Below are 17,603 nucleotides of genomic sequence, written 5' to 3'. Positions count from 1 at the left end.
TCCTATGGACCCGGACCCCAAGGTCCTTCTGATCCTCTACACTGCTAAGAGTCTTATCCTTGATATTGTACTCCTTCATCCCATTTGACCTGCCAAAATGGACCTCTACACATTTATCCGGGTTGAAGTCCATCTGCCACTTCTCTGCCCAGTCTTGCATCCTATCTATGTCACGCTGCAACTTCTGACTTCCCTCCAAACTATCCACAACACCACCAACCTTCGTGTTATCGGCAAACTTACCAACCCATCCCTCCACTTCCTCATTTATGAAAATGACAAACAGCAAGGGTCCCAGAACAGATCCCTGGGGCACTCCACTGGTGACCGACCTCCATGCAGAAAAAGACCCATCCACAACCACTCTCTTGTAAATGTATTGCTTGTTCCTTTGCTGTCGCTGGTGAAGATCCTGTAACTCCCTCACTAACAGCACTGTGAGTGCACCTATATCACAGGGACTGCAGCAGTTCAAGAAGGTAGCTCGCCACCACTTTCTCAAGGGCAGTTAGGGCTGGGTAAATTTTGTCAAAGGATAAAGAAAAATAAATAGTCTTACAGTAAAATTCTGACTTGCATATAAATGTTAAAATAGCTGAGAGCATCAGCAGCCATGTCTATACCTTCACATTGTTCATATTCATTATGTTCCCACAGTTATCCATGTACTGCTTCAGGTCTCTGTCCTGTAACACAATCAACAACAAACATCAGTCAGAGCCAAATCATCAGAGAATTCAGATGAATTGTGTCTGAGTGAAAGGGACAGATTTTCTCTGATTATGAATAGAGAGATTAAATCCAGTGGAATTAAAATCTGGATAATTAAGGCAGTGGAACTAGACCTGGCCGATATTGAAGATGGGCTCAGCTCATGGTTAACAGGATAGCAGCAAATATAAAAGCATATAAGCATATAAATAATAAAAAGAAAGAGTAGGGCCAGTTAGCAATTAATAAAAAAGGACTTGCACATGGAAGCAAGAGAAAAAGTGAAGGTATTGGTGGCATGGGTGGCAGAGTTGTGAGCACTGCTGCCTCATAGTGCCATAGTTCCCAGCTTGAGTCACTGTCTGTGTGGAGTTTGCATGATCTCCTGTGTCTGCATGGGTTTCCTCCGGGTGCTCCAGTTTCCTCCCACAGTCCAAAGACGTGTGGGTTCGGTGGATTGGCCATGCTAAATTGCCCCTTGGTGTGAGGGGGACTAGCTAAGATGAATGCATAGGGTAAAGGGGATAGGGCCTGGGTGGCATTGTGGTCGGTGCAGACTCGATGAACCGAATAGCCTCCTTCTGCACTGAAGGATTCTATGATTCTATGATTTTAAATGAGTTCTCTGCATCTGTCTTTCCAGACCAATGTGAGAGAAAAGGTAACTGAGATATTAGAAGAATTTACAATTCAAAGGGACTCAAGGCAGTCTTTACTTAAAATTGATAAGGCTCCAGGACCGGATGAGATGCATCTAAAGATACCGAGTAAAATGAGTGGAAATTGCAGAGGCCATCAGTCTCCCTTAGACATGGGGTGGCGCCAGAAAACTGGAGAATTGTGTTACACCCTTGTTCAACGAGGGCTGCAAGGATAAAACTGGCAAATACAGATCATCAATTTGACTTCAGTAATTCGAAAACTTCTAGAAACTACAGCTCCGGACAAGATCAATAGTCACTTAGACAAGTGCAGGATAATTAAGGAAAACCGTCATGTATTCAATGAGGGAAAATCATGTTTAACTAACTTGCTGCAGCTCTTTGAGGGGATAACAGTGAAAGCTGAGAACAGCAACACTTGATGTGGTGCATATGGATTTCCAAAAGGCATTTGATACAGAGACACACAACAGACCTGTAAACAAAATTCAAAATCATGGAATGAAAGGAACAGTAGGACTTGGATAAGAAATTGGCTGAGTGACAGGAAACACAATAGTGATAAATGGTTGTTTTTCAGATTGGAGGAAGATTTGTAGTGGTGTTCCCCAGGGGTCAGTTTTGGGGCCCTTGCTCTTCCTGATGTATATTAGTGACCTGGACACGGATTCCAAAATTTATAGATTATACAAAGATTGGAAATTTTGGGGGTGATTTTCCCAGCCTGCTGTGCTGCTAGACCGGAAACTGTATAGCAGGCTTCCTGCTGGTCACCACGACCTCCGCGTGTCTCTGGCCGCCAAATTCATAGTGTCATCAGCTCCATGTCAGTAAAGGGTGTGGAGCTGCTTTAAATACTTAAATTCAAATTTCAATGCAATTCGTGGGCCTGGGACTGAATTCTCTGGGCCTGCTAGCTTACCCCCGCCACCAGTGTTTCACTCCAGCAGGGTTTACAACAGCTCCCCACTGATCGGGAACTGGTGGCCCAACCTCATTGGAGTGAAGGGGGGCCATGGAGACCCCACAGGAGATCAGGATAAGAGAGGGACTGGCTCCTGGGAATTGTCAGCCTGGCCCCTTGGCAGGCCAAAGGGGCAAAGTGGCAATGCCTAAGGGGGCACCTTGGCACTGCCCACTGGGCATCAGGCAATGCTAAGTGGGCAAGGCCAGAAGAAGGTGGGGCCTATTAGAAGGCCTCTAGAGGGGAAATCGATCGGGCTGGGGGATCCCGCGGCATCCTTCATTTGGGATTTGATGGAGGGGCTGATCGGGGCTGGCCATCAGGATGGAGGAAGGGAAGAGGGTAGAGGGAGGGAGGGGCTGGGAATTGGCCTATGGGAGGGAGGAGTTCTCTGCTATGACAGAGCGGGCATGCACAGTAGCCCGCTTAACGTATGCTGCCAGCCTCTTCAGTAGGAATAGGCCATGGCCACTGATTTTTTATCATGATTCATGCTGGGGCACTCTGTGATGCAACTGTGATAAGATAGGCTTGAACTTCAAAAGGATATAAATATGTAATGGATAGGGCAGACAAACAGCAAATGAAGTTCAGTGCAGATAAGTGTGAGATGATTGATTTTGGCAGAAGAAATTTGGGGAGCTAAAATAAAATTAAAGTTATTTATTTGTCACAAATAAGGCTTACATTAATACTGCAATGAAGTTACTGTGAAATTCTCCTAGTTGCCACACTCGGGCTCCTGTTGGGGTCAATTAGTATGTCTTTTAAACTGTGAGAGGAAACCATCAGAGACAGTACAAAATAAAGGGAGGGTCTCTAAAGGAGCTCCAGGAACAAAAGGACTTTGGTGTATATCTACATTAGTCATTGAAGATGGCAGGGCATGTTGAGAGATCAATCAATTAATAAAGCAAATGGTAACTTGGGATTTTATTAAAAGGAATATTGAGTACAAAAGTAAAAAGGTCATCTCAAAACAATTGTGCTTGACCCGATGGCAAATGACGACTTGAGGATACCCAGCTGTCTACTGTCTGAGTAAACCCCTGCTCGGGCAAAATTTCACATTGGCCCAAAGCCCCGAATCCCCTCAGGAGCTGATGTTCCACAGCCCGAGAAGGCTTGCAGAAATACCCTCCGTGCCCTTTCACATTGCACAGAAGGGTTTCCAGTGTGGGTTGCTGCTGTACACCCTGCACTTCCACGCCCCTCGCCCCAACAAGCTTGCCTTGCTGCCATCCAGTGGCAGAAATCCTTGGCGGAGGTGCCTCTATGGAGGAGTCCTCCTCCTTAACATCGAGGGTGCACTCCCTATGGCTGATAATTCCTCCCCCCCCAACCCATTCACACAAAACTGTCTCTTCCCTTCAAGACAGCCAATTAAAACTCAGCATCAATCTGGGAGAGATTTCACCAATCCGATTCTCTTACCAAATATTCAAAGACCAGCGTTAGTGATTTCTCCGTGTGGATGATATCGTGTAGCGTGACAATGTTAGCGTGTTTGAGATCCTTCAGTAAGGACACTGTAATCAGAAAAATAATATCAGCAATCACACACCAACATCACAGAATTCCTTATCCTCACCTCACAGGTATAAACCAGTTCTTACACTTCAGAATAATGCCTTCAGTTAGTAACAGCTGCTCTCACTGACAATGAGAGTGTGTATTTAATTGACAGGAGGTAATATTAACACTAAATTATCAGGTTGCATATTGCTAATGCATTCACTCACTACCTAAGCTCCTTCTACTCTTCTTTTCTCTCTGACCTGTCTCGATCATATTTAATTGATCCACTTACAACATTCCAATGCCCTCCACTTTTCTTCTTTTTAACAACCTTTTCCTATTTTATTCCTTCCAGCCTCTCCAAGTTTGCTCGCCTAATATGCAACTCTTCAATAGTTTCTATTTTTCATTTGAGTTCCGTTCAATTTTCAACTAAATTCCCAAAACCAAAATATTTCCTGCCTTCGGCTAATCTAATTCCGTTACCCGCTGTTTAAGATTCCCAAATTTCACTAGACACCCTCCTCTAATCAGACTGACACAGTCCGTGCCTCTCAGTACAGCCTTAGTGAAAGGCTTACATTGAGAAATAAATAACTACAGCCAATTTACACAGCAAAATCCTGCATATCACAACGAGATACTGACCAGATAATCTGATTTGGAATGTTTGTTGTGGGATAAATGTTGGCAAGGATACTGGCACTAGTTTTCCTTCTGTTATTTGCACTCATGCTGTTGGGTTTTATATATTCGCCTGATGGAACAGGCTGTGTCACGTTTCACCATTTCACCGGCTGACAAAGTGAGGCTAACAGAGCACTAACTTGCCATCGAATCACTCAACCAGTACATTTACACATCACGCAGTTAGCTTTAAAGGCAGAAAGCTGGGAACACCACCGCCTGGAAGTTCCTCTCCAAATCACTCGCCATTCTGATTTGAAATAAATCATCGTTCCTTCACTGCCAATGTGTCAAAATCCTGGAACTCTCTCCCCAAAAGCACAATGGGTGTACATGTGCCACATGAACTGCAGCATTTCAAGAAGGCAGCTCACCACCACTGTCTCAAGGGCAATTAGGGATGGGTAATAAAGGCTGGCCTAGTCAGTGATGCCCACTTCCCACGAATGAATGTTTACCATGAATCTTTTTCATTTTCTGTCCTCATGGTTCACACACAGGGACTCTGCACCTTTTCCCAATACCTTCCTCTCAACAAACATATCATCGGTCTACTCCACTCACTGCTACTCCAGCACATAGATTCATTTCCTTTCTGTTTTAATTCTCACAACACCAGGTTAAAGTCCAACATTATTTGGCAGCACGAGCTTTTGGAGCGCTGCCCCTTCATCAGCTTCAGTATTCGCCAATCAGACCCATTTAATTCATAATTCCTACCAAACATAGATATGCATCTTACAATGTCACACTGACTTCTTCCCAATAATTGCTTCACTGTGTGAACCTTGCTTTGCCCTGTCCCCTAATTGAAAGCACTTGCATGCACTTTATTGATCTCAGCCAAGATGAATGGATCTCTGCAGCTCAGGTGAAGAGCAATTCAATGGCTCGATCTTCTTTTCCCTGTCTGAGTGTCCATTAGGATGAACATAACAGAAACAAGAAAGATTTTTAATTGTGCTGGCTTGTGAAAGGTTATTTACTTTGGAAGTTCTTCCCTGGTAACAATCCTCAACTCCCATCGTGGCTGCACCAGGAGGAGCAGGCTGTCCATGTTTCGTGGAGATATCATGCTGGAGTTGACGGAAACGGTGGAGGATGAATGTGGAGGCTAGTGGGGTGAAAAGTGAGGACAAGAGCGACCCTCTTTGGTTCTTGGACAGAAGGGATGGGGCAAGAGCAGAGATGTGGGAATGGGTCTGACATGGTTGACTGTCCTGTCAGTTACAGAATCCTCAGCTGAGGGAAAAAGCAGGTATGTGAGAATCACCATTTTGGAAGATGGCATCATCAGGATGTGATGGAGGCGGAGAAACTGGGAGAATGGGCTGGAGTTCTTACAGGGAGTGGGGTACGAGGAGTTGTAGTCGAGGTAGCTGTGGGAGATAGTGGGTTTGAAATCAATATTGGTAGTCAGTCTATCACCGCAAAGGGAGACGGAGAGGTCAAGGAAGGGAAGTGAAAAGTCAGAGGCGGCCCAAGTGACTGTAACAGAGTGGTGGGAACTGAAAGTAAAATTGATGAATTTACCAGGTCCGGTCAGGAATATGAAGCAGCACCAATACAGTCATTGATGTAATGGAAAAGACTCACAGGAATGGGCCTGAGTCAAGCTGGAACAGGAAAGGTTCCCAATAACCCACAAAAAGACAGACCTAACAGCCATGTGGACAGCCAAGTTAAAACCTACAAGTTGCCCACAATGAACCATAATTGGGACACACTTGCTCAATAAGTGAATATTTTAAATCTCTACCTTAAATATTCTTCAATTCCTCTGTGTAACCTTCCCACCGGGTAACCTTCCCCATTGCTTCCACACCCGCCCCGTGCACTCACCACCGCGTGCGCTCCACGCCCTGTGCGCTCCCCATTGCGTGCGCTCCAAGCCCCGTGCACTCACCACCGCGTGCGCTCCCCACCGCGTGCGCTCCACGCCCTGTGCACTCACCACCGCGTGCGCTCCAAGCCCCGTGCACTCCCCACCGCGTGCGCTCCCCATCGCGTGCGCTCCACGCCCCGTTCGCTCCAAGCCCCGTGCACTCACCACCGCGTGCGCTCCAAGCCCCGTGCACTCACCACCGCGTGCACTCCCCATTGCGTGCGCTCCAAGCCCCGTGCACTCACCACCGCGTGCACTCCTCACTGCGTGCGCTCCATGCCCCGTGCGCTCCACGCCCCGTGCGCTCCCTGCCGCATGCACCCCACATCGCATAAACTTCATATCACAAAACCTTCCCATTATATAACCTTCACATCACATAACCTCTGCATTGCATAACCTTCCAATAAAATAACCTTTTCATCGCATAATCTTCCCATTACAAAGTGCTGACCATGTCATCTCATCCTTAGGAACTCACGGGTGATAAACCGGCATGATCGATCCCGTGTCTCTCACCGGGACAGATCCCCGTGTGTCTCTCACCGGGACAGATCCCCGTGTGTCTCTCACCAGGACAGACCCCGTGTGTCTCTCACCGGGACAGATCCCCGTGTGTCTCTCACCGGGACAGATCCCCGTGTGTCTCTCACCGGGACAGACCCCGTGTGTCTCTCACCGGGACAGATCCCGTGTGTCTCTCACCGGGACAGATCCCCATGTGTCTCTCACCGGGACAGACCCCGTGTGTCTCCTGCACCGGGACAGATCCCGTGTGTCTCCAGCATCGGGACAGACCCTGTGTCTCTCACCGGGACACCCTGATGAAGAGATTGTGTTTAATTTCAGCATGTTCCTCTCAGTGATGTCAGGGACAGTGCCCATCTCCTCAAGGCCATATACCATCCAGGATAGGCCGCATTGACCTCTGAGGTGGCTGGCCCAGTTAGTCATTGCCAACTCTCCACTACCTCAACTTGAAACAAATTGGAATTGACAGCAAGGGAAGTTGCATCTTTTTCTGTCTCTTTCATCCTTGCTCATTCTGTGCATGCGTATCCTCATCATATTTATCACAACATTTACACTAACCTTTCAGAGATCCTGTATCACTGGACACAGGGATCTGAAATAAAGGGATCCCCCGCCCCCTTCACAACCAGACCACGAGCAAAGCCTTTTGAAGCAAGGGCAACCCTACCACTGGTAAAATGGAGGCGGCTCTATAATGGCCAGTGATTGACCCAGTGATAGGCAGGCTACCTTCCCCATTGCCAGTAAAATTCCCGCAGAGGGGGCATGGCGATGCCATGCTCTGCCCACCACATCCTACCCCCATCGCCACACACTCCCAGCCTACTCCCAGGCAGTGCAATTTGGGCATTTACTCAGGACAGTGGCAGTACTAGCAGCCTCGCACATTCATTAGTAACTTAGGTGAAAGAATACACAGATCAATTTGCTAATGATACCAGCTTAGGTCAGAGTGCAGATTGAAGTGAGAACGTGTCAGAGGGACTTGAAGAGAGTGGTGGGAATGGGGTAACAGGTGGAAAATATTAGTTCAGTGAGGGAATGGGTGAGAACAGTCACTTTGAACAGAGAAAAATAAACTGGAACATTCTCTCCCTGGGGTGATTAGCAATGGGATTTGGGTGCTCGAGGACAAATCCAAACAGGCAACGGGGAAAGAGAATGTACAGAATGAATATCGATGGTACACATATTGCTGTAGAGAGAGCAGTTAATAAATCATACAGCATCCTGAGCTTTATTAATAGGGGCATAGAATACAAGAGCAAGGAGGTTATGCTGAATTTATAGAAAATATTAGTTTGATCTCAGCTGGAATATTGTGTACTGTTCTGGGTGCCACACTAAAGGAAAGTTTTTTTATTTGTTCGTGGGCTGTGGGCACTGATAGCTGGGGCAGCATTTATTGCCCATCCATTTCAGAGCCAACCACATTGCTGGGGATCTGCAGTCACACGAAGGCCAGACCAGGTAAGGATGGCAGATTTCCTTCCCTAAATGACATTAGGGAGCTAGATAGACTTTTACAACAATCAACAATGGTTTCATAGATTCTCAGTTCCAGATTTTGATTAATTCAAATTTCACCATCTACTGTGGGGGGGATTCGGTCCAAGATCCCTAGAGCATTACCCTGAGTCTCTGGATTATGAATAGAGAGAGAATATCTCTGCCTCCCCTGAAACGCACAGGAGACAGTGCAGAAGAGCTCTACAAGAATGTTCCAGGGAAGAGAAACTTCAGTTATGAGGATAGATTGGAGAGGTTGGGACTGTTCTCCTTGGAGAGGAAAAAGCTAAGAGGAGATTTGATATGGATGCTGAAAATCATAGAACACAGAAAAACTACAGCACAAACAGGCCCTTCGGCCCACAAGTTGCACCGATCATATCGCTACCTACTAGGCTTACCTATAACCCTCAATCCTATTAAGTCCCATGTACTCATCCAGAAGTCTCTTAAAAGACCCTTTCGAATTTGCCTCCATCACCACCGACGGCAGCCGATTCCACTCACCCACCACCCTCTGAGTGAAAAACTTACCCCTGACATCTCCTCTGTACCTACTCCCCAGCACCCTAAACCTGTGTCCTCTTGTGGCAGCCATTTCAGCCCTGGGAAAAAGCTTCTGAGAATCCACCTGATCAATACCTCTCAACATCTTATACATCTCTATCAAGACAGGGAGAGAATAGACAGGGAGAATGTAATGGGAGAAAAAACTTTTCCACATAGTGAGTGGTTTGGGTCTGGAATGTTCCACCTGGAAGTGTGGTCGAGACAGCTTCAGTCGAGAATTCAACAGGATATTAGGTGACTATTTAAATAGAATCAATGTGCAGAGGTATGGGGAAAAGGCAGGGGAATAGCACTAAGTCACAATACTTGTTTGGAGAGCTGGTGCAAACACAATGTCAGAATTCTGTAATTCTGTCAGATTCGCCTTGTCAAGATGCTGAATGTACCGAACTGGCCTTGAGTGACATAGCTGTTTAGAAAAGACATTTCAATACTCCGAGGGAAACAGGCAGACTTAGCCGATGGTGTGCAGCTTTAACAAACCAACCTTTGCCTCAGTATTCCCAAAGAGAGGGACTTGATGGATAAGGAGCCTAGGGTAGGGTGTGTAGATATTCTGGGTCATGTTGATATCAAAAAGAAGGTGGCATTGGGTGTCTTAAAAAGCTTTAAAGTAGATAAGTCCCCAGGGCCTGATGGGATCTACCCAGAATACTGAGGGAGGCAAGGGCGGAAATTGCTGGGGCCTTGACAGAAATCTGTGCATCCTCATTGGCTACAGGTGAAGTTCCAGAGGACTGGAGAATAACCAATGTTGTTCCATTGTTTAAGAAGGGCAGCAGGGATAATCCAGGAAATTATAGGCTGGTGAGCCTCATATCAGTGGTAGGGAAATAATTGGAAAAGATTCTGAGGGACAGGATTTACTCACATTTGGAAACAAATGGACTTAGTGATAGACAGCATGGTTTTGTGAAGGGGAGGTCGTGCCTCACTAACTTGATCAAGCTTTTCGAGAAGTGACAAAGATGATGGAAAGGCAGTGGATGTTGTATACATGGATTTCAGTAAAGCCTTTGATAAGGTACCTAATGTAGACTGGTACGAAAGGTGAAGTCACACAGGATCAGAGGAGAGTTGACAAGATGGATACATGACTAGCTTAGTCATAGGAGGCAGAAGGTATTAGGAGAGGGGTGATTTTCTGAATGGAGGGCTATGACAAGTGGTGTTCCACAGGGATTAGTTTGGGGACCATTGTTGTTCGTAGTATATATATAAATGAGTTGAAGGAAAATGTAGCTGGTTTGAATAGTAAGTTCACAGATGACACAAAAATTGGCGGAGTTGCGGATAGTGAAGAGGATTATCAGAGGATACAGCAAGAAGACCGGTTGGAGACTTGGGCAGAGAAACGGCAGATGGAGTTTTTTTAATCCAGACAGGTGTGAGATAATGCATTTTGGAAGGAATTGTACAGAAAATGGTAGAACCGTTAGGGATACTGACAGGCAGAGAGATCTGGGTGTACATGTCCACTGATCACTGAAAGTAGCAACGCAGAGATAAGATAGTCAAGAAGGTATACAACATGCTTGCCTTCATCGGCTGGGGCATTGACTATAAAAACTGGCAGGCCATGCTGCAGCTATACAGAACCTTAATTAGGCCTCATTTGAAATATTGTGTACAATTCTGGTCACCACACTACAGAAGGATGTGGATGCTTTAGAGAGGGTACAGAAATGGTTCACTGGGATATTGCCTGGTCTTGAAGGTATTAGCTATGAGGAGAAGTTGGATAAACTTGGTTTGTTCTCATTGGAACAAAGGAGGTTGAGGGGTGATCAGATAGAGGCTTACAAGATTATGAGTGGCATGGACAGACTGGATAGTCAGATGCTCTTTCTTAGAGTAGAAAAGTCAAGTACTAGGGGACACAGGTTTAAGGTACATGAAGAAAAGTTTAAAGGAGATGCGCGCGGCAAGTTTTTTCTCATGCCACGTGAAAAAGAAATCATGCAGCTTACAACTTCAGTGATGTCACTGGGGGGGGGGGGGGGTGGGCCTATGCTGTGCCAGTCAGGTGATAGGGGTTTTTTCCTTTGGGCTTTCAGTTTTGTTTTGGAGTGTGTGTTTGAAGCAGTTTAGCAGCAAGCTAAGAAGAAGTCACTCTCTGCTCTTCTCTTTAAATAGCTGTGTTTTGGGAAACAGATTTGATTACAACCTCCTCTGAGTTTTCATTGGGGATTTTCAGCATTCAACCCAGAAGGCTGGATTCCAGTAACAAGTGAGCGTTAACCTAGGCTGTACTGTATTTATTTGGAGGCTTTTGTGTATTAGATGTTGGCTTTGTTTGGAACACATAAGAGATAGTTCCTTAAGAGTTATACATCATTGTGGTTGTTGTGTTTCGCGTCTGTAATTGTTAAAAATTCCTGCTAATTGTCTTACTGTACATGTCAACAATATTCTTAATTAAAACTTTGTTTTTGATAAAAGTACCTCCTGGGTCAGTTGAATCACAGCTGGAGTGAAGCCCCGCCTGCTTATCCTGGCCAAATTCAACATAAAACATTAAAGTCAGGCGAGCTTCATCGAACACCCTATTCAACTTGACTTTTGACACACAGAGGGTCTGGAACACGCTGTCCAGGGAGGTGGTGGGAATGGGTACAATAGCAGCATTTAAACTGCAACTAGACAAATATATGAATAGGATGGGAATGGACTCCACAAGCACAAAACGGTTAGGGCATCATGATCAACACAAACTTGGAGGGCCAAAGGGCCTGTTCGCGTGTTGTAATTTTCTTTGTAAATTATTTGAAGAGACAAATAATAGATGAACAAAAAGAGCTGCCGGCAGTAAATGAAGAATTTGAGACTGGTGAATTCCATGGCATTCTAGCAGAAAGCAGAGAGTCAGAGGTGTTCACCACACAGGCAAACCTCTCCTCATTGCCCTGAGTTCATGAGACAAGCTGCAGTACCTTAGGCGTTAGTCAGGGTCAGTGGGGCTGGATTTTCATGTTCAAGGTGATTGATGGGAGAAAATGTCTTGGGACGGGCGATTTTCATTCTGGGAGGGTGGATGTGGAGATCTGGAGTTAGGCCCCTCGCACGCAGACACATTTCAGAGGAAGCCATGGAGTGACAGAGTTTGAGGTGGGCTAATTCAAAGGCTTGTCTTGGGTCTCTGGGACATTATTCCAATGTTTTATTTATTAGGGCTCCAGCCCTCACCTCTCACTTCCCATACTCCAATCATGCTAAATCATGCCCTTCTGCCCATTCCGAATGGCCTCACACACTCTCCATGCCAACACAAGCCCCTCCACTCTCCAATAAGAGCCCCCATGCCCTCCATGCCAGCCCATAGCACCAGCAATCACACACTCGAGAGTACAGAGTATACCTGTCCCAAGGTTTAATTTTACCTTCCCTAATAGCCGTGCAAGGTGCTCCCTCCTCATGTTCTAAGCGAATCTCTTTCAATGCGACCAGATTATCAGTGAGTTTACTCCTCCCCTTGAACACTGTTGCATATGTACCCTGGAAAAATCACAGACATCAGACTGCAGCAGCAGACAGAGCTGACTGTACAACAAAAAAGGCAAAAAGGCAGTCATTCCGGGAGGACTAAGAATATGGCAACGCAGGAACTGGGGATGTGGCAATGCAGGAACAAGGCAATGCTGGACCAGGGACGTGGCAACAGAGGAACAAGGCAATGCTGGACCAGGGACGTGGCAACGGAGGAACAAGGCAATGCTGGACCAGGGACGTGGCAACAGAGGAACAAGGCAATGCTGGACCAGGGACGTGGCAACGGAGGAACAAGGCAATGCTGGACCAGGGACATGGCAACGGAGGAACAAGGCAATGCTGGACCAGGGACGTGGCAACAGAGGAACAAGGCAATGCTGGACCAGGGACGTGGCAACATGGGGACACGGCAATGCTGGACCAGGGACGTGGCAACGGAGGAACAAGGCAATGCTGGACCAGGGACGTGGCAACGGAGGAACAAGGCAATGCTGGACCAGGGACGTGGCAACGTGGGGACACGGCAATGCTGGACCAGGGACGTGGCAACGGAGGAACAAGGCAATGCTGGACCAGGGACGTGGCAATGTGGGGACACGGCAATGCTGGACCAGGGACGTGGCAACAGAGGAACAAGGCAATGCTGGACCAGGGACGTGGCAACGTGGGGACACGGCAATGCTGGACCAGGGACGTGGCAACAGAGGAACAAGGCAATGCTGGACCAGGGACGTGGCAACGGAGGAACAAGGCAATGCTGGACCAGGGACGTGGCAACAGAGGAACAAGGCAATGCTGGACCAGGGATGTGGCAACGGAAGAACAAGGCAATGCTGGACCAGGGACGTGGCAACGGAGGAACAAGGCAATGCTGGACCAGGGATGTGGCAACGGAAGAACAAGGCAATGCTGGACCAGGGACGTGGCAACGGAAGAACAAGGCAATGCTGGACCAGGGACGTGGCAACAGAGGAACAAGGCAATGCTGGACCAGGGACGTGGCAACAGAGGAACAAGGCAATGCTGGACCAGGGACGTGGCAACGGAAGAACAAGGCAATGCTGGACCAGGGACGTGGCAACAGAGGAACAAGGCAATGCTGGACCAGGGACGTGGCAACAGAGGAACAAGGCAATGCTGGACCAGGGACGTGGCAACAGAGGAACAAGGCAATGCTGGACCAGGGACGTGGCAACGTGGGGACACGGCAATGCTGGACCAGGGACGTGGCAACAGAGGAACAAGGCAATGCTGGACCAGGGATGTGGCAACGGAAGAACAAGGCAATGCTGGACCAGGGACGTGGCAACGGAGGAACAAGGCAATGCTGGACCAGGGACGTGGCAACAGAGGAACAAGGCAATGCTGGACCAGGGACGTGGCAACAGAGGAACAAGGCAATGCTGGACCAGGGACGTGGCAACGGAGGAACAAGGCAATGCTGGACCAGGGACGTGGCAACGTGGGGACACGGCAATGCTGGACCAGGGATGTGGCAACGGAAGAACAAGGCAATGCTGGACCAGGGACGTGGCAATGGAGGAACAAGGCAATGCTGGACCAGGGACGTGGCAACAGAGGAACAAGGCAATGCTGGACCAGGGACGTGGCAACGTGGGGACACGGCAATGCTGGACCAGGGACGTGGCAACAGAGGAACAAGGCAATGCTGGACCAGGGACGTGGCAACGGAGGAACAAGGCAATGCTGGACCAGGGACGTGGCAACAGAGGAACAAGGCAATGCTGGACCAGGGACGTGGCAACGTGGGGACACGGCAATGCTGGACCAGGGATGTGGCAACGGAAGAACAAGGCAATGCTGGACCAGGGACGTGGCAATGGAGGAACAAGGCAATGCTGGACCAGGGACGTGGCAACGTGGGGACACGGCAATGCTGGACCAGGGACGTGGCAACGGAGGAACAAGGCAATGCTGGACCAGGGACGTGGCAACAGAGGAACAAGGCAATGCTGGACCAGGGACGTGGCAACGTGGGGACACGGCAATGCTGGACCAGGGACGTGGCAACGGAGGAACAAGGCAATGCTGGACCAGGGACGTGGCAACGTGGGGACACGGCAATGCTGGACCAGGGACGTGGCAACGGAGGAACAAGGCAATGCTGGACCAGGGACGTGGCAACGTGGGGACACGGCAATGCTGGACCAGGGACGTGGCAACGGAGGAACAAGGCAATGCTGGACCAGGGACGTGGCAACGTGGGGACACGGCAATGCTGGACCAGGGACGTGGCAACGGAGGAACAAGGCAATGCTGGACCAGGGACGCGGCACCGCATGAACCCGGGACGTGGCACCACAGGGACCGGGGACGCGGCACCGCATGAACCCGGGATGCGGCACGGCAGGGACCGGGGACGCAGCATGGCCCAGGAAACCCCGGATACGTGGCAAGGTAGGAACAGGAGATGCAGCAAAGCAGGAAACAGGGGCACAGAAGTGCAGAGCCTGGAACACGGCATCACACGAACGTGGCACTGCAAGACCAAGAACATGACAACACAGGACCAGCAGAGACATGATAGAGAGGCAGAGCCCAGGCCACACAGGTTTTATTGAGAAAGCCATACGCCGGTGCTAGAATGGGGCAGCAAACAAAAATTCATTTCAAAAGCAAATTAGATCACAGTTTAAACAGGGGGATATTAATAGATAATGGAGCAGAAAGATAAGGAAAAATGCTTGAAGGACAGAATAGAAAGCTTCAGCTTAGAAAGTGTCCATGAAAATATACATAATATTTAAGAAGTATGACAGAAACTGGATTGGAAGGAATTGTGGGACACAATAATGGTTTTTTGCTTACCTCACCGAGTTTATCCAATTTGATATATGTTTCCAGTTTTCCAAACCCAATTTCAGACTGTAAGTGAAAGAGTAATACATTAGTCTTCAAATGGAAAACAGCCTTCTTCAACATCCCACTTAAAATCTCAAATAACCAACTGAGAAAGCAATCCTTATTTCTCAATGAAGTAATGAACAGACAAGGACCAGGCTGCATTCAGATATTCTGCACTTGGAAGACAGCTTTCTGCCTTCCAAAAATTCTCAGCTTCAGTGCTTGCATGAGAAAGACATTCTGAAAAGCTCAGTCAGCCGAACGAAACACAGTTGTTCTGTCCCCTCACTTCACACATCTGGCCATTATGGTTTGTGTGGGTGTCCCATTGTCCCATTTTCCTAATCTCTGAGGATCAGCAAAAGAGACAACAAATCGGGCAGATTATGGGAAGAATCCAGCAGCTTCACTCGGACACTGTGGGGAACAGTTATGCTTATCTGTTTTGGCCAATAACAATGGTAATAATCACAAAACGGTTACAGGACAGGAGGGGGAATTCAATTAGCCCAGCACATCTGCACCAGCTCTCCGAAGGAGCAAGTCCCTGAGTGTCACTCCCTCACATCTCCTGATAACCTTCATACTCTCCCTTTCCAAACGACAATTAATTCCCTTCCCATCAATTGAATCTGTCTCCACCACACTCTCAGACAGTACATTCCAGACCCTAACCACTCACTGTGTGAATCTGTCTCCACCACACTCACAGACAGTACATTCCAGACCCTAACCACTCACTGTGTGAATCTGTCTCCACCACACTCACAGACAGTACATTCCAGACCCTAACCACTCACTGTGTGAATCTATCTCCACCACACTCTCAGACAGTACATTCCAGATCCTAACAACTCGCTGTGTCAATCTGTCTCCACCACACTCATAGACAGTACATTCCAGATCCTAACCACTCACTGTGTGAACCTGTCTCCACCACACTCACAGACAGTACATTCCAGATCCTAACCACTCACTGTGTGAACCTGTCTCCACCACACTCTCAGACAGTACATTCCAGATCCTAACCACTCACTGTGTGAATCTGTCTCCACTACACTCACAGACAGTACATTCAAGACCCTAACCACTCACTGTGTGAATCTATCTCCACCACACTCTCAGACAGTACATTCCAGATCCTAACAACTCGCTGTGTCAATCTGTCTCCACCACACTCATAGACAGTACATTCCAGATCCTAACCACTCACTGTGTGAACCTGTCTCCACCACACTCACAGACAGTACATTCCAGATCCTAACCACTCACTGTGTGAACCTGTCTCCACCACACTCTCAGACAGTACATTCCAGATCCTAACCACTCACTGTGTGAATCTGTCTCCACCACACTCACAGACAGTACATTCCAGACCCTAACCACTCACTGTGTGAGTCTGTCTCCACCACACTCGCAGACAGTACATTCCAGATCCTAACCACTCGTTGTGTGAGTCTGTCTCCACCACACTCACAGACAGTACATTCCAGACCCTAACCACTCACTGTGTGTGTCTGTCTCCACCACACTCACAGACAGTACATTCCAGACCCTAACCACTCACTGTGTGAGTCTGTCTCCACCACACTCGCAGACAGTACATTCCAGATCCTAACCACTCGTTGTGTGAGTCTGTCTCCACCACACTCACAGACAGTACATTCCAGACCCTAACCACTCACTGTGTGTGTCTGTCTCCACCACACTCACCGTCAGTACATTCCAGACCCTAACCACTCGCTGTGTGAATCTGTCTCCACCACACTCACAGACAGTACATTCCAGACCCTAACCACTCGCTGTGTGTGTCTGTCTCCACCACACTCACAGACAGTACATTCCAGATCCTAACCACTCACTGTGTGAATCTGTCTCCACCACACCCTCAGACAGTACATTCCAGATCCTAACCACTCGTTGTGTGAGTCTGTCTCCACCACACTCACAGACAGTACATTCCAGACCCTAACCACTCGCTGTGTGAGTCTGTCTCCACCACACTCGCAGACAGTACATTCCAGATCCTAACCACTCGTTGTGTGAGTCTGTCTCCACCACACTCACAGACAGTACATTCCAGACCCTAACCACTCACTGTGTGTGTCTGTCTCCACCACACTCACCGTCAGTACATTCCAGACCCTAACCACTCGCTGTGTGAATCTGTCTCCACCACACTCACAGACAGTACATTCCAGACCCTAAC

At 48.0% G+C, this 17,603-nt stretch overlaps 1 protein-coding gene across 1 annotated transcript in view; it reads right to left on the bottom strand.

Annotated features, from left to right (window-relative positions):
* Positions 1 to 17,603, bottom strand: part of LOC145341390 (cyclin-dependent kinase 16-like) — a 133,731-nt gene that overhangs the window by 88,916 nt on the left and 27,212 nt on the right. Inside the window, exons 4-7 of the mRNA XM_080186330.1 lie at positions 15,359 to 15,415; positions 12,421 to 12,535; positions 3,772 to 3,866; positions 624 to 686 (exon numbers count right to left, since the gene is read on the bottom strand). Of these exons, the coding sequence (XP_080042456.1) occupies positions 624 to 686; positions 3,772 to 3,866; positions 12,421 to 12,535; positions 15,359 to 15,415 (330 nt within the window). The remainder of the gene's footprint in view (positions 1 to 623; positions 687 to 3,771; positions 3,867 to 12,420; positions 12,536 to 15,358; positions 15,416 to 17,603) is intronic.

This window comes from Carcharhinus amblyrhynchos, chromosome 3, assembly GCF_965287045.1.
Source record: "Carcharhinus amblyrhynchos chromosome 3, sCarAmb.v2.hapA, whole genome shotgun sequence".
NCBI lineage: Eukaryota > Metazoa > Chordata > Chondrichthyes > Carcharhiniformes > Carcharhinidae > Carcharhinus > Carcharhinus amblyrhynchos.
This window is presented reverse-complemented; position numbering and strand designations above follow the sequence as displayed.